This window comes from Polyodon spathula, chromosome 8 (assembly GCF_017654505.1).
Source record: "Polyodon spathula isolate WHYD16114869_AA chromosome 8, ASM1765450v1, whole genome shotgun sequence".
In the NCBI taxonomy this organism is placed as follows: Eukaryota; Metazoa; Chordata; class Actinopteri; order Acipenseriformes; family Polyodontidae; genus Polyodon; species Polyodon spathula.
Genome location: NC_054541.1, coordinates 27,718,608 through 27,745,436, shown reverse-complemented (window position 1 = coordinate 27,745,436; position 26,829 = coordinate 27,718,608). Strand labels below are relative to the sequence as shown.

The 26,829-nt window shown below is 37.0% G+C and overlaps 1 protein-coding gene across 2 annotated transcripts; it reads left to right on the top strand.

Annotated features, from left to right (window-relative positions):
* Positions 1-5,777: 5,777 nt before the first annotated feature.
* LOC121319716 (inositol 1,4,5-triphosphate receptor associated 2-like) lies at positions 5,778-22,286 on the top strand. Of its 2 annotated transcripts, XM_041257425.1 has the most exons (21): positions 5,778-6,396; positions 7,881-7,952; positions 9,742-9,848; positions 10,055-10,193; positions 10,893-10,956; positions 12,150-12,196; positions 12,289-12,356; positions 12,455-12,562; positions 13,898-13,986; positions 14,279-14,360; positions 15,580-15,646; positions 15,858-15,885; positions 16,194-16,334; positions 16,804-16,938; positions 19,268-19,412; positions 19,904-19,947; positions 20,197-20,268; positions 20,550-20,614; positions 20,824-20,922; positions 21,257-21,376; positions 21,944-22,286. In XM_041257425.1, the coding sequence occupies exons 3-21, from the start codon at positions 9,803-9,805 to the stop codon at positions 22,185-22,187; spliced, it is 1,803 nt and encodes a 600-aa protein (XP_041113359.1). In that variant the 5' UTR covers positions 5,778-6,396; positions 7,881-7,952; positions 9,742-9,802; the 3' UTR covers positions 22,188-22,286. The 2 variants fall into 2 exon arrangements, with proteins under 2 accessions (XP_041113359.1, XP_041113360.1); XM_041257426.1 differs by lacking the exons at positions 5,778-6,396; positions 7,881-7,952; positions 9,742-9,848; positions 10,055-10,193; positions 10,893-10,956 and adding an exon at positions 11,125-11,200.
* The last annotated feature ends 4,543 nt before the right edge of the window (positions 22,287-26,829 follow it).

Genomic DNA, 26,829 nt, shown 5'->3' with positions numbered 1-26,829 from the left:
GAATTTTGGTGTATCTTCACTTAAATTGTAAAATGGTTTATCTCTCAATAATCATAATAGGCATTTACTAAGGAGAACCACAATTTCTCATTCTATACGTTTTTTTTTACATAACCTAATGGCACCTTTTTGTCGATGTACTTGCAGCAATTGCAAAAGGTTTTTTGAACCTTGAACCACATTGAACCAGTGCTTGACTTTCTAGCCATCTCAGAAAATGAATGTGGGTTAGTCAGTTATACTGAGGTTTTCTGCATTGCAGTGGCCAGCAGTCTGCTATGAAGGTAGAGCTGGAAGAAATTAAAGTAAATCTGTACAGTGTGGAGGAGAACAGTCAGAATGGTGGCTCAGAATAAACAGATGGTGAGGCCATCAGACTAACCAGTCTGAAAAAAAATGTGTGAAAATAAAATCAATGGGTCAAAAAACTTCTACAAGTCATTGATTTGTTTATGCAGTACACTACATGTTGCTATGCAGAAAGTTTCACAATGTTCCCCGTGTGAGTACAGTAGATTCCTGTTACTTGTTTGGCAAATTGGTGCAATTAACTAGAATATGCAGTTATCTGGAACAGAGTAGTAATAATAATGTGCTTCATGACCATCAGCAATGCAATTAAGAGTAAGATATATATCTTCAGAAACATTTACATGGTGGTTTGATTTTGATCTGATGCCTTTGAACCCTTCCTCTGGAACAATGGCACACTTTTTGCACATAGTGGCCCTGCAGGTTGTGGTGACCTACTCTTTGCTTTAGCAGTAAGAACATTTGAATGGCTGAGTTCCTGTTCATGTACAAAAATATAATTAGACCACAGTTTTACTGCTATGGCCCATTTGCTTGTTATAAACGTGTATTTATGTATTATTGTGTGTATTTGTGTGTATTGTTTTAAATGTATTATAATGGTGCACTCTGTGGGTTTGTTTGTATTCCTTCTTGGTTACAAAAATCTCTAACATTTTATAGATTTCCATGTTGGCTTTTGTGCCAGTTACTTTTGTGTCTTTTAAACTGCAAACCAAGCCTTGATGCTGTGAAACCTGTATATTCTCCTTCATTATTCTCCTTCACCATCCAAGAAGCCATGTTAATGCTAATATGTAAATGCCCTTCAGCAGAAATATATCTGGTGCTTGTGTAGAGGTGAGTTTCCAAACTAGTATATTTTATAATTATAAATACACTTTTTATAAATTTATTTTATATGTATTCTGAGTTTCCTGTTTAAAATTACATTTGACAACAAGTCCTTCTGTAAACAGTAAGAAACATGAGTTTAGAGAGTATGTGATGAAAGGAAATTGATTGTTGACCCTAAGTCATCTTTCATGGTTTAATTTGGTTTTAACATGAAAACAAGGTCAGCATACTTTGCCCTTGTTTTGATTTATTGAAGTGTAGTTAATGAAGATAGTAGTTTTACTTCATGCAGTATTTTCTGAACTGGTCATGTGAACAGTAAAAGTCATGGAGTTCTTCTGACGGAAAAAGATAAGGCTGGTTAAAAAGCCAAGGAACATTAGAATCTTTAGAGTAGAATTAAAATGGTATTTAGAAAAAACAACACAATGCTGGAGAAGTATCAATTTCTGGTATTTTAACTCCACAGAAACATATTCAGGAACTCAAAAGTACCATTGCTGAATATTCCTCAATAATGGAGGTAAGATGTTTTTCTTGGATCATTTCATTAATAAGATACTGACAATGGTGAAGTGAATACTAAAAAACAAAACAAACAAAAAAAACAGCCAGTGTTCTTCAGCGTCTTTGCTTTCTATGTGTAGATCCTTTGGAATGGGAGTTCTGTAAATTGTATGGATGTTTTATGTGTTCGCCATTGAGATTTTCTTCCAGACAGCTTTTAAGACATGAAAAGAATAAACTGGAAAACCACATCGACATGATGCAGCCCGACCTGGCTTTGTGAGTACTGACGGAGGCGGTCGGGTAGTGGGCAGCATATAATGGGCATCTGTGCCTTTCCTCACTCCTCCTGTACTTCTTTAAATAGTTTCCTATTGACCTTTTCACAGTGGCAGAATGAGCTTATAGACTGCATTGCAGGGTCCTTGCATTGCAGTCTCCTGAGGTATGTGGGATGACATAAATAAGGTTTGAATAGATATAAGTAACCAAGGCTACACTGACATTCCTTCAAAATAATGTTCCTAGTCTTGATGTTGGAGCCAGGCGTGCATTGTATCAGCTGGACTGTCTAGATCCCAGCTTGGCAAAAGCATGTACTAACTATTTCTACTTAAATTCAGTTTTCCTTTTTATAACCCTATCTTTTGTTTTTTAGGCAACTGGCAGGAAACAGATGTCACCCTCTTTATGTCAAGCACCATCTTTAGATGAACGTTTGGATAGGGAAGTTCTGTTACTCCTGCAAGCCCAGTACCTGAACAAATGTCAGCTGAATTCAAGCCTTCCATTGTAAAGCCTTTTTACAATACTTTGTAATTAACAAAACAAAAACCAATAAAATGACACTGAACTGTGTGTCCTGAATTAATGTTTCTAATTAATTTAACACATGAATAACTTGTATGTACGCTGCACTCATGTCAGTGTCTGTACAGTATCTACTATAACTAAATTAAAAAGCGCCCTCTTAAATGGGATCTTCTTTCTACCAGTTGTAATAGTTGGTAATGGGCTTAGACACTTCACCATTCTAAAATCAATCCTAACTGGGAGTGTCTGGATTTGCAGGTCTCGTTAAATAAATAAACCCCCAAAACAAGAGAATTTATTTACTCATTGGCATTTCTTTTTTCTGATCCAATGTCCCATTTAAATTAAACAAAAGCTCAACCTATATATCCTGTTAACACAGACTCTCTGTAAATGTCTTAATGTGCTATATTGTAAACCTATGTAGTACTGCAGCTAAGCACTGAATTGTTTTATGGTGGGTGTTTTGTTTTTTTTGTCATTTTTTTTAAGCGCCAAGACTTTACTGAGGATGGCAATACAGCTGTGGCTTCACTAAAGTAAGTAATTGAGTCACAAATAGGAAATGAAGCCACAGGCAAGACTAAGCTCGAGGTAAGTTAGAAATGGTGACGTGTTTTCAAAGTTCAATGTAAAAATAAAAAAAGCTTTTCTGAGATGTTACATGCATGTCGTTTTAAAAAAGAAAAAAAGGGTATCCTCTGTTCTCAGCACTTGCAAGTATGGATTGCAGTGCATAGGTGAAAGAGTGATGCAGGTGCTCCAGACATTGACAAACACAGAGTTCCACGGTTCAAGTTCTTTTTATTTTCTTTTTCCAGTCTCCTTGACTGTGTAAATAATAAATGCTGGCTCTAACCAACTATGGCTATTGCCAGTGTATAAACCAAGGGTTTACAGTCCCAAAATAATACAAAAACACAGACACACAGATACAGACATGCCCAGACAGTGCATGCTCTAGTGCAGGTGCGGTGCTTGATTGTGTACAGGTGCAGTGAAGTCCAGGCTTATGACTGGCTTGAAGCAGCAGTCCCCGTATACGTATAGTAGCCGTCTGGCAAAGACAAACGTACACAGTTATTGGTAACAAACTAAAACATTTCACTCCCTGTTTCCTCCCATTATCCACAATAAAGGAACCGATTATGGTGTTGCATCCCTCTAAAGTACCCTAAGCTCCGCCCCCTCCGATAGCTAGTTCAATCACGTCTCCTCCAATTCATGACTGCAACTTTGCTCACCGTACTAGGGCGATGACTCCTGGTACCGTGACACCGCACCCTTCCTAAATAGCCGGCTTCCAACTGCCTCTGAAATGAACTGCCAAGCCATTCAGTCCGAGGCACGCAGTTACTGTTGTACAGTTCTCTCGCAGGTTGAGAGGGAGATTGTTGATTGTTCGCTCTCTGTCACAGGGTGTAACAACACACTACTGTCACAGTACAATATGTATCATGATATGCAGGCCATGATGCATTATGTATCACTGCTTGTATGATGCATAATAAGATCAAATGGTCATTTAATGGACGATTTTGTTAAGACAAAAAATGAATCGTATAAGGAGAGTATGTAATCTTATCAATTATAAAACACACAATTATTCTTCATTCATGAACCATGAGCTGTGTTGTGATTTTGGTCTTATTTCGCAATACATATCTTTCTTCTGATATGATATATATCTTGTGAAGAAAGCATTACAATTTATCAATGCATCCTTACTTACAATAGTGCAACGAAGAGGCTTTACATAGAAAATGGAAAAAACATAGATGGAAAAGACAGAGAAGAGATATTGAATATGAAATTGGCCTAAACTACACTGAAGGCTAACCACTATATTTGGCCTGCATATCTTTGTCAATGTTTACCGCTTAGCTGATATTTTAACATTTAAACTATTAACACTTTTACTGTGGACAGTGAAGATGTTGTCCTGGAATGTACTACTATGAAAGGTTTAACAGAAGTAATCAGAATAGCTTTTGTTAATTTTAAAATGCATAGCTACTTTACTAGCCTGAAGTGGAAACTGTCCTAGTTTGCAAATCTTTCTAATTAAAAGTACAGTGATTTGTGGACACATTAGCCAGAATAATACAATAACTGCAGAACTACAGTGTCTTTAGATAAAATGGAAATTTGTAGTGGAAAGAATAGAGTGAACCTTACCAGTATGTATTTTGTTTTGCAAAATGAAAAGACCATCTACACCATTCTCACTGAGCAGCATCTGAACCCATACAAATAGGTTTGCGGTTTTTGACAGTTTTTATATTTTGTGCAGACTTTAAAGAGACAACTGGAAGAGAAAAGAAGCTTTTGGATTGAAAATCTCCAGCAGCTGGACCAACATAAATCCTCTTTGGAAAAGGAATTAATTAAAGTGGCAAGTAATTTGCGGAGGTCCAGGACAGAGATTATTCACTTGAAGGATCTGTCTTCCAGGTGAGAGCAATGCAGTAAGGTTATGGGAATTGAATGTTTCATGTAGAAGTACAGCAACTGTGCAAGAAAAGATTATATGTTTTTTCACAGCTCACAGCTGTACCTTTTGTATGAATGTTGCAATGTGCATTAATAGTATGTATAGGCTTTTTTAGTCTCTGTGGTTTAATTGAAAAAAGAACTGGAGATGTGTCAAGTCATGACTAATAACCCTTGAAACCAGAAAATATATAAAGATTTTTATTTTTATTTTTGATGGGCTCTTTTACACAAGTAATATATTCAAGAAATATATAGTTCTTTGAGAGTCCTATTGATGTAGTTGTGTGTGACCTGGAGGGTCTTGACTAGATCAAGCATGTGGAAACTACATGTATCACAATTGGTCACAAACCCAATAATAACCATATGGGTAATTGTCTCCAAGAAAAAGTTTACATTTTTTAAATGCACCGCAATTGTTTTTAATTTAACCCACCCTGGATTCTCTGCAACTGGGGGCCTGCAAAGTATTGAATTTGCTCAACTTCAAATTTCAAAGACCCCTTACTGCATTATCACCCCACCTCCAAAGAGAAGTGATTGGTTGATTGGGCTGCGTATGGTCCCATGGTTACGGAACCACATTGCATGGCCAAGGAGAAATACCCAGGTGTCAGGCTTTTCTTAAACGTCAGTGGCATCTTGTGGTTTTGCCTCACTCCACACCACACCACAGACTTCAAGAACTGGAGGCTCAAAAGCAGCTGCGAGAGGAAGCCAAGGCTTGGGCAGTCAGAAAGCAGTGTGAGCTCAGAGAGGCGGCCTCACAAACTGAACCCTCGGAGCAGCAGCTGATAAAGGAGGAGGCAGAGCGGGGAGGGGACCCTTTGCAGTGCAGGAACTTGCCAAGATTCAATCTCCTTGTCTAGTGTATCCCCATTCCTGTTCTAGCAGTGTAGAGCAAAGCAAATTGTAGCTCTTGGTTTAGTGGTTTTTGTAGATCTGTAAATATCAGAGGAAGTTAAGCTGTAGGAGTCTGAGTGGGTGGTTCTATCGGTGAATTTAAGTAGCTTGCTTTTTTTTTTTTTTTTTTTTTATCGCCTCCTAACCACAAAAATAGCAGTGTTCAAACATGCAAAGCAAAAGTAATACAAACGCAGATGTGAAAGGCAGGTTTAAAGAGACAACATTTTTCTAAGCTTTGTGGCACCTGTTTTCCACTTTTGGAAGGGAGGTTCTTTTACACCAATAGAGCATATCGGCTACTTTTAAAAATAATGAGCATAGTTGGTCTTAAGCTGTATTGAGTTTTCATGCTGTGCATTCAGGTTACAGATGAGACCACAGCTCCTGACACTGTCTGGAATGAAGTCGACTCTCTAAGATGTCAACTGGAGGAAATGGTTTGTGAGAAACAGAACCTCCAGGATAATATCTGTTCCACGTCGGGCAGCTATCGGGTACTTCAGCAGAAAAGTGATGAGCAGCAGAGTAAGTACCGCCAACAGTGTTGCAAAGTGCAGGATAATCATTGAACTACTTCTAGTTGTGATTGAATGTTGTCACACCACTGAAAAGAAAGTGTATATATTTACTCTGAATGATCCTGTTTTATAATATAATACTGTACATAGAAAATCTGAGAGCGTGAAATACCATTTATACATGCCTTCTAATCTTCATTTCTGCTTCTTACTGCAGAATATAATTAAATCAGTGTAGATTGTCTGATGTACACATCTGCTCTCTGTAGGTATAGCTAAGCAGCTACTGTACTTTTTACATTAGATTGCCATGGAAAGGTTCCAGTTCATAGGCAAGAATCTAATGTAGCTGTTAGTAAAATACTTTTGCTGAATGTGTATGATGTTTGACAAAGATCATACACTGGGTTATCAAGAGAGATTAAAATGGAAGTTTTTTTTTTTTTTTTTTTTTTTTTTTTTTAATAAACTGCATTACTAGAGCAGCCCTGTTCTTGAGGGAAATGGTTTTGTTTGGGATTTGATTAAAATAAAGTATTTAAAGTTTTGTCCTCTTGTATTTCATATTGCAATTATGAAGAGTTAATAATTTTTATATAGTGCCTTTCAAAGCAGACCACCACCACAAAGCGCTTTACAAGATATGAGACTAGGGTGTCTGAACTATGCATCAGCTGCAGTCACTTACAACAACGTATCACTGAAAGACTGAGCACAACGAGGTTAAGTAACTTGCTCAGGCTCACATAATGAGTCAGTGGCTGAGCTGCAATTTGAACCAGGGACCTCCTCATTCCAAGCCTGTTTCTTTAACCACTTGACCACACAAATATTTCAACATATGTGTTATATTTTGTAAATGAATTACTTTGTATGGTGCATAATTGTTATGAGCTCCACTAAGTCGTTAAGCTGAACACTTTCCATCTGGTCAAAACCATGATTGTCAGCTGGCAAATAAAACCCTGGAGGATTTTATCCACTCCTGTAAGAGAAGACACTATTTGATTGCAATTTATTGGTAGGGTCTCTAATTGTGTAGATGAGAGTAAATGTACTGTTGTGTAAATAAGAAGTTCTGAAGAGGTTTAATTGGGTTTTAATTTTACCACCAGCCAACAAACATATTAAAGGGAATTACTTTGAAAATCTGAGTATGTACTCCCCTCATTGTTAGTATTGAAAACCCTGCAAGTTATAGATGCACTCATAATATTAGAAAAAGATATGTTAAATGCTTTATGGCCCGTTTCTATAGAAGACTGGAGTCTGTATTAGTCATCTGTATTCTGTATTAGTGTGTTCATAATAATATTAAATAAATCATTTCACTACACAGCTCTGTGGGGAATCGTGACAGACAAATCTTCAGTTTGAAATTTGTTTTTTATAAATAGGCTTTTCAGTTCAGATATGGGTACTGGAATGATGGAAAATGTCAGCCTTTGTTTTAAAGCTGCAATATATCGTTTGTTTGTTTTTCATTGACAGTTCTGTGTTGGAGAATATGATGTTTTACAATTCCCAAGTGTTACACAATTAAAGAATAAAAAAGAAGGCAAGGTGAGAATAAATGTGTTCTTTTTTTTTTATATACAGTAGTATTTTTTTATACTGAAACAGTCACTTGGAGAACAATCTCTACCTAGATGTTTATCATTCTTTGAAAACATCATTTTAAATGGTATTAACGGTTCATGTAAAAATGTTTCCCTGTCCTAATGTCAATTTAAAGGTCAGTTATCCTATTTAAACACACTTCTTTTGAAAACCGACTATTTTAATATAATATATATTTGGCCCTGATATTGATATTGATGTCATACAGCCACCTGCAATTTCTTTATATCGGATGAAATTGAAGTGAGTACTCTGCTGTGTGTGTTTGGCAGTCCCCTTGTGGGTTTTTTCTTTTTTTTTTTTTTTTTTTTTTTTTTTCAAAGTAGTTACAAATATATAGTGATATGTACAGTTAATTTCAAATGGGAGTTATTACCCTTACCTTAATTTTGTATGAATTCATGCATGTCTGAACTTTTTAAATACCAAGAAATTTCAATAAATACAGCTGGGGAGTTCCATTGTAGTAGAAGAGTAAAACAATGATTGTACTTTTCAAATTAACTTTTATTGTAACTACGTTTTGGTCAGTCAGCAGTTTTTCGCAGTTTATTGAGCTTCAAACATAAACAGCTGCCAAAATAATGTGTACTGTCATTTATGGTTATTGCTCTTTTTTCATTTCCAGTTTTGTGACACCTGACCAACGGTTTTTAGAGGAACTTTTCTTTTTGGTGGTTTCCTAAACTGAGATTAAGCAGAACTAGTGACCGGAAGGAACAAGCAGCATTACCAAATTAAATTAATCTGCACCCACGCCTTTACTGCTACCAAACAAATACGATGACCACCTCCCTATACAAGAAAGTGCAAAAAATGGGAAGAATCACTTAAAATGCACTGAGGTTTATAGAATTTAACATTCTTTTTAGAAAATCTGTTCATGTTGCAATGGACAACCAAGGTGTTTCAGATAGTTTATCTAATCAGGCGAAACCACTTGCTCTTGCTGATACTGTGTTCTTCCTCTAGTTATCTATATAGATGTGGATGCAGCTGCTGCTACTTATGGGCAGCCTTTGTACAGTGTTGTCTCATACTTCTTCACATAAATAACTAATGAGAATGCTTTACGTTAGTTTTATTTATTGATTTATTTGTTTTTGCTGATGAAATCCCAGGGAGTTTCAAAGATAAGCGGGACTGGTAGGAACTCTAGCCTTAAGACAAAGGCTGACTTGTTTTATTGTAGTATCACTTAAACTTGACAGTTCGTCATAGTAGATTTATAATTTATACAATTGCACTTGGAGTTCTGCTGTGGAGATCAGGCAATAGGATTCACAGCGCTTAACACGTGTGCTCTAGGGCAGCATTTGCAAAACAAATGTAGTCCAAAGTAACCTGACATGTTTTGTAGGTCGGTGTGTTAAATGCATCTTCCAATCTAATCCTTAAATAGAAAAACAGTAAATAAACTGTAGCTTCAGATAACCACCGATCTCAACAGAAATATATGCCAGTGCAGAAACACTTGTTCCATATTTTATTTTAATGAAGTTTTAAAAAAAATTTTAATGAAAGATCATTACAAATGTAAAATGAAAATAATTTTAAATGGGCTTTATAGAGTTACTGACTTGCAAAGTGTGTAGGGCGGGTGTACAGTAAGAATGAATGATGGTTTGGCTTATTGTATTGTACCTCACTGTGTTTTCCCATGTTTGTATGAAAATTCGAATTTCATGCCGCCCTGAATGCAGACATTTAACTGGAGTATCTGATTTTCTAGCAAAATAGGTGCCAGAAGGGCTGGAGAAGCTGCCCTGAATGGGAGTCAGACCACACTCTGCATGTCATTGATTAGAGGTGCCTCTTGCTGGTACACGCCCTTAATAGGTAAGAGACCAAGATCTTTATCGCTTAGCAATGTTTGATGACAATCTAGCCGCATTTTTTAGACACAAGAAAACTAGCTGCCTTGTTGAGTACAGCCTCTGTATACTAATAATAATTTTGGTGATGTTTGGTATACTGTATAACTTACTTGTTTGTCTGAAGTAACAGGTAGTTGTGTGGACAGATAGTATACTTTCTCTTGCCAGATGCACTGGCATTAGAACTCCTTCAGCTTGATCAAAGACTACAGACACAGAAATTAAAACGACCAAGTGTGAAACTCCAGGAGTGTAAACTAATAGTTCTGAAAAGGACAGCTGGAACCCAAGTGCTATTAAACAACAGGTTGGTGAACAGCTTTTATGCAGTGTTAAACCACATCCCTGTATGTTATAGGGAATCTGATTGTATTTTTTACTACATAGACAATGTTTGACTTTGTTACTATACAATTGCAAATTGCATTAAAGCATGTCTAATTTTATACTGGAGTGAGATGGCCGATGCTTTTGCAATCAAGTGCAAATTGAATCCTTAACATAATTAAATTATTGTGAATGCAATTGCCAACTCCAATTGTATGTTCTGTTTTGTTTTTTTTAATCAATATCTATCTATCCATCTATCTATCTATCTATCTATCTATCTATCTATCTATCTATCTATCTATCTATATCTATTTGTACTCAAACTTTTTTTTTTAAATATATATAAAAGTAAAACATACTTCTGTCTTGTTTTAGATTTTATTCTTATCCAGTTTGGCCCACACAGTATTCCTGTTTTTTTTTTTTTTTTTTTTTTTTTTTACCTTGATAGGAGAGTCTGCACCTTTGCAATGCAAAGCAGTGTTTTCACTTTTCGGGCACTCTTGTGAGAACCCTTTTGTAATGGTTTGGCATTTCAGCAGGATAAGTTTTGCATACACTGATCACTGCACTGCTGTGGAGTTCGAGTGTGAGTTTTATTTATTGACAGTAAACACTACTTGCATGGAAAGAGAAGTACAGCTTTAACTTTTTTTTCCTCTTTGTTTCGTTCCAGGTGTGAAGTATCTTCTGGTGGAGTTCAAGTTGAAGAAGACCTGTCCGTCACCAGCATGAGTGAAGTAAAGTTTCGTTTTATATAAATTACATTTGAGAGAAAACTTGCTTCCTTTTTTTTTCTTTTTTTCTGCCCACACAGAGTAGCTGTGATGTGTTGAACTTCCTCATTTTCTTTTAAATTTATTTATTTTTGGTCATGCAAGCCTGCATGTAAATTCTCTACCAGGAAGCACAAAATATGTTGTCTGTCTGTTTGTCTTAAATGTATGCAGTAAGATGGTAAAGGGGAGATAAACATTTATTCAGGTAAGATATCCTGCTTGTGTGTCCTATGTGGTGTTGCCTTTATCATTGAGATGTTAAAGCAATGGTAAAGATTCTCGCTACTCTTGGACTAGCTGGAAGTATTTATCTGTCGGCTGACTGTAGGCTGATGTTTAATGGGCTTGTATGGGTAATGACTCCTGCCTGCTTAAGATGGATCAGCTACTCACTACTGTATGTTAACATTGCTTGGTATGGTTTTGAAGTGTCCAGACTTTGTCTATCCAAGACTTGAAAGCTTTTTCAGTCCTGTGGCAGCTACTGATGTAACACACATGTGTGCCCTTTATTGCAGATATAAATTAATACCAACAACATTTAATAAGTGCCTAATATTGTTTACAGATTTTTTGGGGAAGGGGGCTCCAGGATATACAATATTTTGTTGAAGGAGGGCTGCATATTTTACTCTTGCTATAATCTGCAGTAGTTAGACATAATCTGTTGTAAAAAAAAAAAATTGGTTACACTTAATTCAGTTGTCCAAAGTTAATTAGGGATTGAATGTTATGTACTTCTAATGAAAGATCATTACAAATGTAAAATGAAAATAATTTTAAATGGGCTTTGTAGAGTTACTGACTTGCAAAGTGTGTAGGGTGGGTGTACAGTAAGAACGGATGATGGTTTGGCTTATTGTATTGTACCGCACTGTGCTTTCCCATGTTTGTATGATGACAGTACTGTACTTGTTTACACTAATTATAATTTTTCAGATCTAGAAAAGCTTAAAGGTGAAAATTAAAGTTCTAAATGGATAATGGATGAGCAGTAACATTTGATGTGCGATATGATCTATTCAAATGACACTAAATATTGCACACTAAGGTGGCAGTTTAAAAATGGTAATAATACTTTAATCAAATAATCTTTGTGCTGATTTCTATTCACACATGATTTTAAACCTATTTCTGTTTTTTATTCACATCAGAAAACTGCAGCAGACCAGTCATCTGTCAGCGCAGTACCATTAAACAGGTTTGTGTCTCATACACTGCATTCCAAAACATTGTTGTGGTCTGGTTTTAGTTCTTCTTCCTTCTAATAGATTGTACCTTCTTGTTTTGCAGTTTCAACCAAGAGAAGGCACCAGTGTGGGATCCAGCTCCAATTACTCCAGGAAGACCTGAAATGACAGGTGGGAGGGGATTTTAAGATCATGTAGATTGTGAGACCTGCTGAGAGATTGCTAATGATAGAGGAGTGTATCAATTCAAATTCTTCTGTTTGGTTTAGGTCGAGAGTCACAGGAGGAGACCTGTCCAGGGGGAAGAAGTTCTATAATGACAACTGGGAAACCCAAAGAAGGAAATGAAAGTGTTTCTCTAAATAAAAGCCTGTCGGGTATTTCATTTTTCATTTATTTGTTCATTCATTCTACTCAATTTTTTGTTTCCTGTTCTACCTTTTTGTGTGTGTTGCATATATAGTGTTTTACGTTTAGTATTCTGTAACTTTTGGTTTAAGAACTTGAATGATTTTTTAAAAAAGTAATTACATTTTATATTAGGTTTTACAGCTGTTGCTTGTTGAGGCACTGCCACTTCTCAGATGGTGCCTGAAACTTTGTATTGCTTTAAATTCTCATTTGCATGAATTTTACATTTTATTATTGCTTTTGCACCACTCAGTCTCAAACTTGACAAGCAGCATCTTTGTATTCTGCCATGGATAGCTTGCATATATTTAAGCAGTGTTGGTATTCAACATCGACTGATGCTCTGTTTTTTTGGGAGACATACTTTCTGATGTTCCTGTCACTAAATTAAAAAAAAAATAATAATAAAAAGACATACTTTCTGATGTTCCTGTCACTAAATTAAAAAAAAAATAATAATAAAAATAAAACATCTGATTACAGTTGCATAGGGAATTGTCTTGATACTTTAACAGGAAATGTCATATTGCAATAATAACTTATTGTAGTGAAATACATGTTTTTAAAGTAGATGTTTAACATTGGTCACAAACACTTTTCACTTCCCGGAGTGAAACATTTACTTTTATAGTGAAATCTGCCTTTCAAATGGTTTGTAAAATGTGATCTTGGATCTAGGTTTTATATACTTTTATTTGTATCTCAGTGACAAAACCTCAAGGAAGTATAATGAATGTGGAGATTTGTTGACAATCTTGTCATACAAGCTTCAGTTTCTGTATTCCTGAAACCTAATTCACACATTACAACTTGTATTTTTTGATATCCAATTAGATAAATAATTAACTGGAGAGGGGGGAATGCTAAATAACCAGATGTTCTGATCACATGGTTACCTTAAATGGCTTAGGTTTAGAATTCTCATGAAGGATGTTGCATAATCCATATATATATATATTTTTTTTTTTTTTTTGCAGTACTTACAAAGCTTATGACTGGACTTTTTGTTTCAGTGAGAGTGAACAAACCAAACAGTGTGTGTAAATATGTATAGATTCGATTATGCCATTTTTTCTGTACTTACAAAAGACATCTGTTAGAGTGGCGCTTTACAATTCCTCTTGTAAATTCAGTACGATTAGCTAGTTCCTAAAGCTTGTTGGCATGCTAATATGGCGAAGTGACTCTGGAGGGAGGGTCAGGAGAGGATTGTGATCTAATATCGTGTTATCGTGAATATATAGCCACACGTGGATTGATCATATCCTTTATTATTAATGTATGTATTTATTTATTTATAGTGGATCCATCTCCAAATGATGGGAGTCTTAGTGCTAATGTGCCAAAGAAAGAAATGTTGACACCCAGAAGTAAATTTAAAATGAACCTGGTAAGTTTTTATCCGCTGCAGCATGAGAGGTGTGTCTATGCATATTTTTAGGGGCTATATTGCATTATACCACATACTGTAGTATTTTTTGCAAGTAGAAGCCTTGATTTTACCTACGTTTGCACTGATGGCTTAGGGGCTTGTATGCACCCCCCCCCCCCCCCCCCCCACAACTGTTCTATCTCCCCAACTTCTGATAGACAGGGTACCACCAGTCGGAAACGTGCTGTATGTATTTGCAGTTCCTTTTTAATTCACAGAAGTGTCAGTGATTTTAAATGTATTATTTTAGGAACTTGCCAAAGGTATGGAGGCTATTGACGAACACAAAGGACAGGAACCACCGAGCAATTCCACAACTGACGCTGTAAAAGGTGCAGGGCCTGAAAATGCATTGTGTTTGTTTTTTTTTTTTCATTTCATTTTTTGTTTTGATTTTGTATTGGTTACATTAGTGCATAAATCCAGTGCCTTGGCAGTGAAACTGCACTTCCTGGAGATTTACATTAAATGGCAATGTGCAAAATAATACATATTTATGAAAGCAATTCAGGCACATAGTGGGTCCTCCTTATCCTGTAACAAGCTCATGGTTATGTCAAAGTTTTTTGTGGTCCAACATTTGGAAACCTGTTCAGCTGGACGGTTGTCGGGGTGGGGTAGGGGGGTGGTGGTCTCCATACACATGGGAGGAGTCATACGCAAAAAACACACATGATAATAGATGTAACCCACTACCAACTCAACACGACCATCATGACACTAAAAATAAACATTAATGAAGTGTTCTTACTTTTGTATAAGTTAGTGATCAGCAGATGTGTCAGCCGCACAAAGAGCACAGCGTGTGGTTTTCACTAACTCTACTGTGAAGAATAAATCAGGATGCGGAACATTTGCTAGGAAATTGGGACTGTCACAACTATATAGGGACTGTTGGCATGTATGTGGTCCAGTGGTTAAAGAAAAGGGCTTGTAACCAGGTTCAAATTCCAGCTCACTCACTGACTCACTGTGTGCGCCCGCCCCCCCACCTTCTGGCGTCGCGGGACCGAGCCTTTCGGGACCGATTTTTTCGGCGGGACCCTGAGCAAGTCACTTAACCTCCTTGTGCTCAGTCTTTCAGATGAGACTGTTGTGACTCTGATACATAGTTCACACACCATAGTCTTTGTAAGTTGCCTTGGATAAAGGCATCCTGCTAAATAAACTAATAATAATAATAATAATAATAATAATAATAATAATAATAATAATAATAATAATAATACTCCAATGCGCTCTGTTCACCTGGTGTAGTGTGACAGAAAGATGCAGTCCATGTATAAGGGTCCCCCCCCCTTTTTTTTTTTTAATACTAGATAGAAAATGACTAACTTTACATTGAGGTCTATAATGTTTTGACTACTATCTTCAACAAGTAGAACAAAGTAAGGAAAATCAGGATAATGGTCTAAAGTAGATGTGTGGCTGTGTTTCAAATATTTTGGATGAACAGAATATTGGGTGGTTTAAATCATTCTAGTTTTTTTAATGAAATCAGAAGCGTCTAGAAATCATAACAGCATTAAGGAGTTTTTCCCCCCTTTGTAGTTAATGAGGACAATGAAAACAAGGAAACCAAGAAAATCACTGCTCCAAAAAAAGATGACAAAAGCATGTAAGTACATGTAAAACAAACAGCAGTTTTATTTTCCTTTATGCTTCCCATATACTTGGAAACCTAGTTTAATAAAGAAATTCCTCCCTCAATTTTTCACAAAATGATCCAAACGTCATTATGAATTAGTACAGTTAGAATGTTGCAAAGGACTTAATAGATTGAAGAAAGTGTTTTTTTCGTTTGCTTGAACTTTTTTTTTTTTTTCTAGTTTGTCTGCCAATGATAAGGAAATTGAGGTGAGTGTTTTGCTAAAAGGAATTTAATTTTATTTAAACCCTTCACTGATTTGTCTGTCTGTTCCTACACTACTTAAATACATGCTGGCTTAACTCCACCCTGAAGCCAAATTTAAAAGTCCATCAACCGATAATTCACTTAGCAGCCCCCTACTGGGCTGAGTGAGTAATTTCAAGCACAATTACAGTATTTCAGGTGGATTTGGGGATATTAAACAAGAAGTGCAACTGTAGCCACCTTCCTGTGATCCTCCTGAGAATGTTTCTTGACTGGTGATATTTGCAATAAAAAATGGTTGTCTTATCAGGCTGAATTTCACCGCTTGTCATCGGGTTTCAAATGTGACATGTTTACTTTGGATAAACGACTGAGGCTGGAAGAGCGATCCAGGGACCTGGCTGAAGGGAATTTGAAGAAAGAGGTCAACAACTGTAACATGCTGTTGGAGGTGAGACCTGTAGGATTTTTAACACCTTTTTGAGTTCTCAGTTTTGCAAGTAAGTGTCTTAAACTGTAGGAAAAGAACTGATGAATGTGTCCTCAACAGTGTTTTTGAAGTTCGTGGTTGAAATCATGATGTCATCCTTAACCCATCAAACTTCAAATGTGTTTTCTTAAATTATAAAAGTTCTAATGACTTCAACTGTTTGAATTGAGGGTGTCAGTAATGCTGTTTTTTTCATCTCCCTCCTTTGTCAACTCTATCAGCTACTACGTATCTATTTTGCTGCTATATCTGCAATTCAGTGCTTAGGAAATTCCTGTTAGGACTTCAAGTTTAGATACAGTAACAAAACAGTTTGGAAAATTGAGTCCTTTTAAACAGGTGTGGGGGGTTGGGATCATTGGTACAGTAAGGAAACTCTGTGGTGTGTTGCTTTCTTAAAGGTAATACTGGTGTGTGTTCTACTCAACAGACTCTGATCCCGCTGTGTGAAGATGATAACCAGTCACTGGAGATTGTCCAAAAGCTGCAGAAGAATTTAGACATCCTCAATCAGTCCATCACCAGAGTCTCAACAAGGGCTGAATTGCTTGGAGCAATTCACCAGGTGATTTGACTTGTTTGTGGGTAAGGGAAGGGGGAGAGACATTCTTTTTAAGGGTGGTGCTTTATTTGAGCTTTGAGTGGGATGAAGCCCATATAAGGCTTATGTGCAGTAAAGGTAGTTTCCGGTCATAATACAGCACAGGGTGTGAATCAACAGTGTGGTGGCAGGTAAAATGAATTAGTGAAAAAAGTCTGGAAAACTAAACTGTAGATGGACAAATTTATAATGGCTTCTGTTCAGTTTTCATTTCATTTTTCTGTGCTTATTTTTAGCTATTTGAGTTATATGTAAATCTTTTTTTTTTTTCCCCCAGGGCGTTCGATTTTTATATCCTGTGTGAAATTATTGTTTTCAGTGTTTTTCTGTCACAATATGTCTAGTAACTCAACAGTACTTACACACTCCAATTGTACCTTAATTCTTATGGTCACTGGAATATTTTTCTGGAGCTTTTGTATGTTTAGGTGTTTTTTTTTTACATGTTGCCAGTTTTGCAGTTCTGTTTAAATGTGTGCAAATATTCCCTATAGAACTGTAATATACACTGAACAAAAATATAAATGCAGCATGTAAAGTGTTGGTCCCATGTTTCATGAGCTGAAATGATCCCAGAAATTTTCCATACACACAAAAAGCTTATTTCTTTCAAATTTTGTGCACAAATTTGTTTACATCCCTGTTAGTGAGCATTTCTCCTTTGCCAAGATAATCCATCCACCTGACAGGTGTGGCATATCAGGAAGCTGATTAAACAGCATGATCATTACACAGGTGCACCTTGTGCTGGGGACAGTAAAAGGTCACTCTAAAATGTGCAGTTTTGTCACACAACACAATGCCACAGATGTCTCCAGTTTTAAGGGAGCGTGCAATTGGCATGCTGACTGCAGGAATGTCCACTAGAGCAGTTGCCAGAGAATTGAAAATTCATTTCTCTTCCATAAACCGCCTCCAATGTTGTTTTGAAGAATTTGGCAGTACGTCCAACCGGCCTCACAACTGCAGACCACGGGTAACCACGCCAGCTCAGGACCTCCACATCTGGCTTCTTCACCTGCGGGATCGTCTGAGACCAGCCACTCGGACATCTCATGAAACTGTGGGTTTGCACAACCGAAGGATTTCTGCACAAACTGTCAGAAACCGTCTCGGGGAAGCTCACCTGCGTGCTTGTCGTCCTCACCAGGGTCTTGACCTGACTGCAGTTTGGCGTCGTAACTGACTTCAGTGGGCAAATGCTCACCTTCGATGGCCACTGGAACGCTGGAGAAGTGTGCTCTTCACGGATGAATCCCGGTTTTAACTGTGCTGAGCAAATGGGAGACTGCATGTATGGCGTCGTGTGGGCGAGCGGTTTGCTGATGTGAACAGAGTGCTCCATGGAGGCGGTGGGGTTATGGTATGGGCAGGCATAAGCTACGGACAACGAACACATTTGCATTTTATCGATGGCAATTTGAATGCACAGAGATACCGTGACGAGATCCTGAGGCCCATTGTCGTGCCATTCATCCGCCGCCATCACCTCTTGTTTCAGCATGATAATGCACGGCCCCATGTCGCAAGGATCTGTACACAATTCCTGGAAGCTGAAAATGTCCCTGGCCTGCATACTCACCAGACATGTCACCCATTGAGCATGTTTGGGATGCTCTGGATCGACGTGTACGACAGCGTGTTCCAGTTCCCTCCAATATCCCTCAACTTCTCACAGCCATTGAAGAGGAGCGGGACAACATTCCACAGGCCACAATCAACAGCCTGATCAACTTTATGCGAAGGAGATGTGTCGCACTGCATGAACCAAATTGTGTTCACACCAGATACTGACTGGTTTTCTGATCCATGCCCCTACCTTTTTTTTTTTTTCAAGGTGTCTGTATTCCCAGTCATGTGAAATCCATAGATCAGGGCCTAATTAATTTATTTTAATTGACTGATTTCCTTATATGAACTGTAACTCAGTAAAATCTTTGAAATTGTAGCATGCTGCGTTTATATTTTTGTTCAGTGTAGTTTTAAATCTTTTTTTTTTAATGGGGAAAGCGGTCAAGTCAACATGAATTGAGTAACCATTTCCAGTGTTTTTTCCAGTATTTACTGGATATAACTGATTTTGGGTGTTTTTTTTCCGTTTTTATTGGTTAAAAACAAAAATCAGAAGCCCCAATTATAAGGGACTTGCAAGAAAGTTGTTATGCTAATGAGTGGTAAGAAAATGTTGTTAAAGCTTTTATTGATCTTTAAAATCCAAACAACCACAATACATCAAAGTAATTTAAATACTATAAAACTGCACTTCTATTTTTTTATTTATTTATTTTTTCAGGAGAGTCGTGTCTGTAAAGCTGTAGAAGTCATGATCCAGCATGTGGAGAATCTGAAACGGCTGTACACGAAGGAGCATACAGAGCTAGAGGAACTAAAAGAGTCCTTGTTGCAGAGTGAACGATGTTTTGGTAACATAGACAGAGGTAGAGACAGTTCATATTTGGATGGAGCAAGTTACTGGAGATTAACCAAACAATATTAGTTAAGCCTTTTTAAAAGTAAAAGCTTTGTTTACAGCTACCTTCCCCAGTTTCAGATCAAAACCAGCAACTGATGGGTCTGTCAGGCCTCTCCTGTACTGGCTGCTGGGGCTAGTGCCCACCTGCTAATGAGATGTCTCTCATCATTTTCATATTTTATTCGTTTTTGCTTAAATATTAATCTGCCAAAGTCAGGATGTGTCAGGGAGGGGGAAAACAAAACATTGGGCACTTCCAATCGTTTATCTGCATTGGGAATGGTCTGTGGGTCGAGGGAGAGCAAGTTCGGGTGAGCTTAGGCCCTCCAAGTCCCAGTCAAACTCTGCCCATGCTCGTAAGTTTCAATTTTACAAGAGATTTCAGGCTTCTGGATTTCAACATATGGGTGGGTGTTTTGGTATTTCATACTATGCTTTTTTTTTTTTTTTTCTTAGATGATTTGAGAAATAAGAGGTCTCCAGGCTCCCAGTACTATAAGGTAGGTTAAATTGTGTTATTCTTCTATTTTAATATATCCCAGAGTAGTGTTAATGTGTGTTTTATGAAGTGTGATCTGAGCTTCATACAAAATACCAGTTTGTTGGTTATCTTGTCTTTGCTCTCTTGTGGTGGAAAATGTCATATTAGATGGGTTTCATATATAACTGTTAAATATGTCAGCAGTTCAGTTTGACTTAATAAATAAAGGAAGCTCAATACATAATTAAACCGTTTTTTCATCACACAGCCTTCCTCCCAACGACGGGTGAGCATTGCAGCCATACCGAGAAATAGTGGAGGTCCTGTTCATTTTGACCTGGTAAGCAATTTCTTACTACTTGTAAAGACCTTTTAATATTGATAGTCAGATTGTGTGTCAAGGTACTGTAGAACACACTGATAAGTGTTGTAAACACTATGAGTGGGTCATTTTGTTTATGTTCTAATATACTATGGTGTGTTATGCACATAATAGTAAAGATCTATCATTTCCCTAATGATTTTCAGACAGTTTTTTAATTAATTTTCTTAAGGTGTCAAATTAGGAGGTATGTTTTTTAATCTTGTTACATATCTTTGCAAATTCTGTTTGTCTTTAAGCAAAAGTTGCATGCAAATGCAGAAACTGGAGCTAATGACAAATTGTCAAGGAGACCTAGCACCTGGTATGTATCAGTTGTGTGTGTCTGTCTATCTGGATGTTGGATCCTGATTGTTAGATGCCAGTAAATATCTAAACAGACTACATTACCCAGGCAGTACATTTGTTGATCCAATTCTAAATACAATATTAATTTATATTTGAACTTAACACTTTTTTGTAATTAAGGAAGTAATCATGCTGATGTATTTTGGTATTAAAATGATGTTTCAGGAGGTTGTTGGGAATTAAGCCAAATCCTCGTCCTACATTACAACGGTTCATTAGCTCTTGTACTTGGGCAGAATCTGATGAACCTTCATTAATGAAAGGGTGAGAATTACTTTTATGCATACTAATCTTCTATTTTTCACTGCTATTAATGAAAACTTGAAAAAAAATCCCATTCATATATTGTAAGAAATCATGAGGAGGCCAGCTGTTAATAAATGGTCAATTCATGAATGAATGGATTAACTATACTACCCTGTAAACACCTCGAAGCAGTCATTTAAGAGTTTAAATACTCCATGTTCATTTGGACAAAAATGATTAGTACTACTGTACACTGTTATACTTCATAATAATGTGTTCATTTTGTGATAATAAAGTAACATACTTTTGTAAATAAACCACAAATGTTTGTTGAATTACACCATTTTTGCAGGCATGAACATGAAACAGAATCCCCTCCAACAGAGGAAAAGAAAGAGGAAATTCAGGAACGAAAGCAGAGCATCTCGGAGAACAGAAATATAATATCAGCTGTTTCAATTACTTCCACAGTGTTAGTTTAAGACAGTTTGTTTTGTTTAGCTATTCTGCTTTAACCCCAACTAAACTCTTGCTTTGCCGTGCAACCTACAACATGCAGAAAGAGCAATTGCATCTTCAACCAGCTGCTTTGCTTTTTGGGGGGAAACAGGAAGCAAATTTTTCTGCTGTGGGAGCTTTAACCCTTTAGTCCTGAATTACTTTTGTTGACCTGAAGATTGGACTCATTTTACTGAGAATACATGAGAACAGGACAAATATAAGTTGACATTTTATACACTACCTCAGCCTGGAACCTAGGAGTCCTGCGAGGTTCCAACTTGATTTCCGACAGCATATGTTAACGTATGCCGCTAAGATGAGACGGGACCTTGAGGTCCCGCCAGGACTGAAAGGGTTAATCAGTAATTTAGTTATCAGAAACCCAATACTGGAAGTTTTAGCTTTCCTAAGCCTTTACTCTCAGCAATTATTGCGCTACGGTGGTTTTACTTTTTGGCTCCGCCCCCACCCATATGCATTTTGCCAGTATAATATGAGTGTTAAATTTAATACATTTGAATACCTTTTATTTCCACAGCTATGACAAGATATCTTCATATATTGCTGATTTCCAAAGCTCTCTTTCTAAGACCAACAAAAGACTGTGGATTTCGCTTATTATGGTTATACTTTTTGCTTCTGTCATTGGCCTGATCGCTGGCTTTGCCTTCCAACCGTCTGCAGAGGCGGCTCCTGTGGGAACTGGGGACTCTTGGATGTCGATACAGCAGCTTCTGTGGCCTTATGCTGGACTTAGACACAATGGTCAGCCTCCTGTATAACAATCCTTTATACTGTGATGCTTTTTAGTAGTTCTAGTATTTAAACAACTGAGAACTATGACATTCTTATTTCATGTAATATATTTAGTTTAAAAATGAGTTGTGTGGCAGTAGTTTTTTTGGAACACTAAGTACATCTTTAATGTTGTTGTTGGGTTTACAGCATTGTGAATCTAAAATTGGACTTTAAATGGCATTCATTTTACACCATACAGGAGGGATTTGGTTTAAAAAAAAAAAAAAAAAAACTGCTAAAAATATAACTCAAATCCGTATTTTTTTAAAAACTTATCTACACTATTGTTTAAACTGAAGTCTCATTTGGTTACTGGTGTTTCTCTAAGGAAAGGGGAAGGAGATTTGTTTTTAGTTACCCCTTTGGGAATCTGTACCAGAATTTTGCAGTGTGATATCACTGGGATATTTTAATTTTAAATGTTTTGATGTAAACAACATTAACTTAATACTTTTGTAGAGCATTAAGTTGAGTTCATACTTTGAGTTGCAGGTGGGACACACTTTTTGTGTTATGTGAATTGGAAATGTTTGGAAATACGCTTTGCAATTTCAAAGACTATGAATGTTAAAAGCAACTGCCACTATGTAATTCCTGAATATATACACAACACTTGAATATAGTATGTGTACAATAAAGTATGAAAGATCACTAGTAAGATAACACTTTGGTTGCAATCAAAAGCTTTTGCACACAGTCAATAGAAAGATAATGAGATTTATTTAATCCTGCACCGAATTCAGCATGCTGTAAAATATGGAATGAAACTTGCAGTTTTCTGCCAGATCAGTGGAGAAATCCTCGCTGTACTGTGTGAGCTGTAGCTGCAGTGCCCTGGTAGCATTTAACAAATACAAAGCCCAGTCTTCATCTGCCACATTGTCTGTCTTAAGGTGTACACTTACCTGAAAATGAAGTAAAACATTCAATACAATAAGTGTTTCCTTCATTCTTTAACTCCAATTTTTGTAAACTGAGAACGATTTATATTAATGTTACCACATGAGCAACAAACAACTTGAGGATGCATCTGAGACTTTCTTGTTTGACCTTGTTTGAGTTTTGTCATATTTATAAGTGTTTTTCTCCATCCAAAAAAGTTAATGAAAGACTAGAATAAAAGATTTGAGAATACAGCCCATAATGTCTTAAATATTACTTATTTTGCTAAATTAGACAATTCCACAGTAGCTTACATTCATCCTATATAATGGCCCATGGTGCCATGGTCACAGGGATAAATTTACCATGATTTTGTGTACAAAGGTCCCAACATCGCCTATAGGTAGATCTGAATGCACAATGTGTGCTCCAGGTGTTTATAGCCAGAGAATTACGGGGTTTCCCTGCCAATACTGTCATAGCTTTGTGTTCAGACACTGTTGTATTTAACTTTCTGAAAATAAATTTCAGCAAGTAGGTCAACAGCATCCTCCTTTGTAACACTTTCTTAGTTGCAACTTCCCTATTCCTGTGTCTAATGCTTGGAACTATCTGGAGGCTTTGGTGTCTCTAAAAAAATTAAATTGTTCTGCTTGTGGATTATAATGTGAAAAGAATATTCTACAACAGCTAATCTATTATAAAATATATACAGAAAACAATTGAGTGTGAACAGCCAATCACCTTCCAGAAGTGAAGTGCTTAACTGTGAATTCAATTTTAAATCAATCCGTGCATAAATTCAGACTTTTTCCCTTAAAATTCTAATCTACAACTAATCTGATAACATAAAAAGCTACTTAAACATACTTTCAGACGCCCTGTCTAGAGACAAGTGAAATCACGCCTGACAGGACACAGTAACGAAAGCTCAATTTGCAGCTACTGGACAGCAAATCAACAGGAAAGACACGATTGGTCCACAATTCTATCATCAGTTGGATTCAAGCAATGCCCTCCCTCAAAACCAGCCAGTCAAACTGCCAACCCTGTTTCAGTTCTTTCCGCACCAGCCAATCCACTCTGCCAGCATGAATAACGCTCCGCTATTATACTAAGAAAGAGTATGACCCCAATAAATGTTTTCTCTACATGCGTGTCATTTTTCTATTCTAATTATGTTAGGGACTATTTTCCTCAGTGGAAGGTTACCTGGCAAAATATTCGAATTTAAGGTAAATATAGGTAAATAGCGCCCTCTCTATGTGGGCGCTACCGTGTGGTAGATGACCTTGACTTTCGTTGGCGCCCTAGTCTACGGCTCGGGACACATAACTCCAGTCGCGGTCATCTACCACACGGGACAGCCCGCATCGACAGGCTCGATCGCTTAAATATATATATATATATAAATATTTTAAAAATTGTATAGTACAGTATGTGATTTTTAATGTAGTATATTGTAATGTGTAGTCCTGCAATTTTAGGCTAACTACTTGTAAAAAGGTTTGCGTTTTGTAATTTTTTTTTTTTTTTCCCACACTAAAGATCTTTTTTGTTGTTTTTAATTGTAATATCGCTAACAACCAAAATGTTCTGGGGTGCAGTGCACAAAAATCCATAGAAAGTCTACTTACCTGCAGGCACCTACTTTGGAATTGGTTATAGAGTGGATTTTTCAGTGTGATTTATCTATCATTTTCAGGTTTCTTTAAACTGGCAGCGGTAAGAAAATCCCTTCAAGAATCTCCTTTTGGGGAGGAAAATGTGCCTGTGAATACAGTTCTGCTAAGCTATACTGTACTTTTTTTTTTTTCTCTCCATACCTTAGAATTGAAGCTTACATATCGTTCTGAATCTTCCTCCACAAAGATGTTAACTCCAGCACAGCGGGGGTCATCCAATTTCCTCTGATGTGGGAAAGGTTATCTTTGCTGGAACGAAGCAGGTTCAACATGCACTGACCATCCTGTTTTTAAAAAAAAGATATTATTAGGTCTGCCCTGATGTCAATGTGTGTTGAACTTCTCTGGACAGTTGATGTCTTTACCCCAAACAATAAGCCACAGCTGGATTTTATAGAGTATTTTACAGTTTCAGGGATTCCATGCAGATTGAATCGCTTATTTATTTTAAGGGCTAATCCAGGGATAATAAAGGATACTCTCTCAAACCCACATGTGGATTATTCAGGTGGGGTACAGGTTGATCAAATTAACCCCTAAGTATCATATGAAAAAAATGGAGGGCAGAGGGGCTAAATAAAAATGCCAATTTAGGTCTACTCCCAGTTTGATCCAATAACTATGTTCAACATACAGCAATCAGCTTTAGTATGGCAGGTAATTTTGTGAACAGGAAATATCTGAGTTGTCAAGTAGTTATTGATTTAATATTCCATTGAGTAAACTATAATTTGTACGCACAATATCAGAAAACACATGCAAGGCAATACTATGAAAACCAAACAATAGTTACAGTATTGGAATGACAATATCTAATAACATTTTTTACAGTTAAATCAAAAAGCCCCATTTGTTTTTTGCAATTAAATTGCACTTGCCTTAATTATTATTTCTACTTCATAAACTGCAGCAGTAGCTGTTAGAATGGCATTATTTAAGCCCAGTGGTCTCAACTTCCAAGACTGAAAGGGCATGTTCACGTGGGACTCCTGCAGGCGTGTGAAATTGTAAAAAGTATCCATCTTGAAGGAAATGTGTTTGGCTTCTTTATCAATTTTCATATCGCTAATACTGTACGTTTTCCATTGTTTGCTTGTAAAATATATATTTAAAGAAAAACATTTTAACAATAGAATCTAAATAACTGCCATTTAAAAATAATTGAAATTTAAAAGAACATGGATGCCCCCCACCAACCCAAGTAATCTGCTTGAACCCTAAGATAAAAAAGGAAATAGACCACATTTACCATCAGTGGGTAAATCAAACCTGTAATGACGATAAATACAAAATAAACCAAAAACAGTTTATTCCACTTTAGTCTCTGACATACAAATAAAGGTGTGTTTGTTAATCTAAAAAGAATAATACAATGCCTTCTGTGTCCCATCTAGCAACCTGAGGGTCCTCCAAAAACATGACTGTGTCAGGAAGACTGATTGTGACACCTACTGGTGGAAAAGTAAAACTGCTGTTATCAGTTTTCTTCTCATCCAGTTTCCCAGAACCAGAGTTACTTGATTTGATTGTTTCCATGGGGTAGGGAAAAGTAAGTAGTCCTGTATCCAGCAGCTAGTAAGAAAAATGTAACTGCTTCAGAAGTGTGAAAGCTCAGTGTGTTTATCAAAAGTAATGTAACTGTGGATTACATGTTTAAATCAATCAACATTCCTTTACAAGTCAAAACAAGACAATTGAAAGTGGGGAAAAAATCTGTACAGTATTATTTATTTATTTTTTAAATTTAGTAGTCGGCAATTATTTTTTGTATTTTCTCCCAGTTTAGAATATCCAATTATTTTTAGGCTCAGCTCAGCTCATCGCTACCACCCCCGCACTGTCTTGGCAGTGGCAGCGGCAAACACAAACACACGCTGTCCTCCAAAGCAGGTGCAACCGACAGCTTCTTTTCACACTGCAGACTCGCCATACAGCTGCCTCAGAGCTAGTGTCGGAGAACAACACACCTCTGGGCAGCTCACAGGCAAGGCCACAGGCGCCCCGCCAGACCGCAGGGGTCGCTGGTGCGTGGTGAGCTGAGGACATCCTGGCCAACCAA

What these genes read in the sequence shown, in the direction of transcription:
- LOC121319716 (XM_041257425.1), top strand. Translation starts at nt 9,803, where the DNA reads ATGTCATTGATTAGAGGTGCCTCTTGCTGGTACACGCCCTTAATAG. An exon ending in AAAAAAGATGACAAAAGCAT is followed by an intron (nt 15,647 to 15,857) that starts GTAAGTACATGT and finishes TTTTTTTTCTAG; the next exon opens with TTTGTCTGCCAATGATAAGG. An exon ending in ACTGTAACATGCTGTTGGAG is followed by an intron (nt 16,335 to 16,803) that starts GTGAGACCTGTA and finishes TCTACTCAACAG; the next exon opens with ACTCTGATCCCGCTGTGTGA.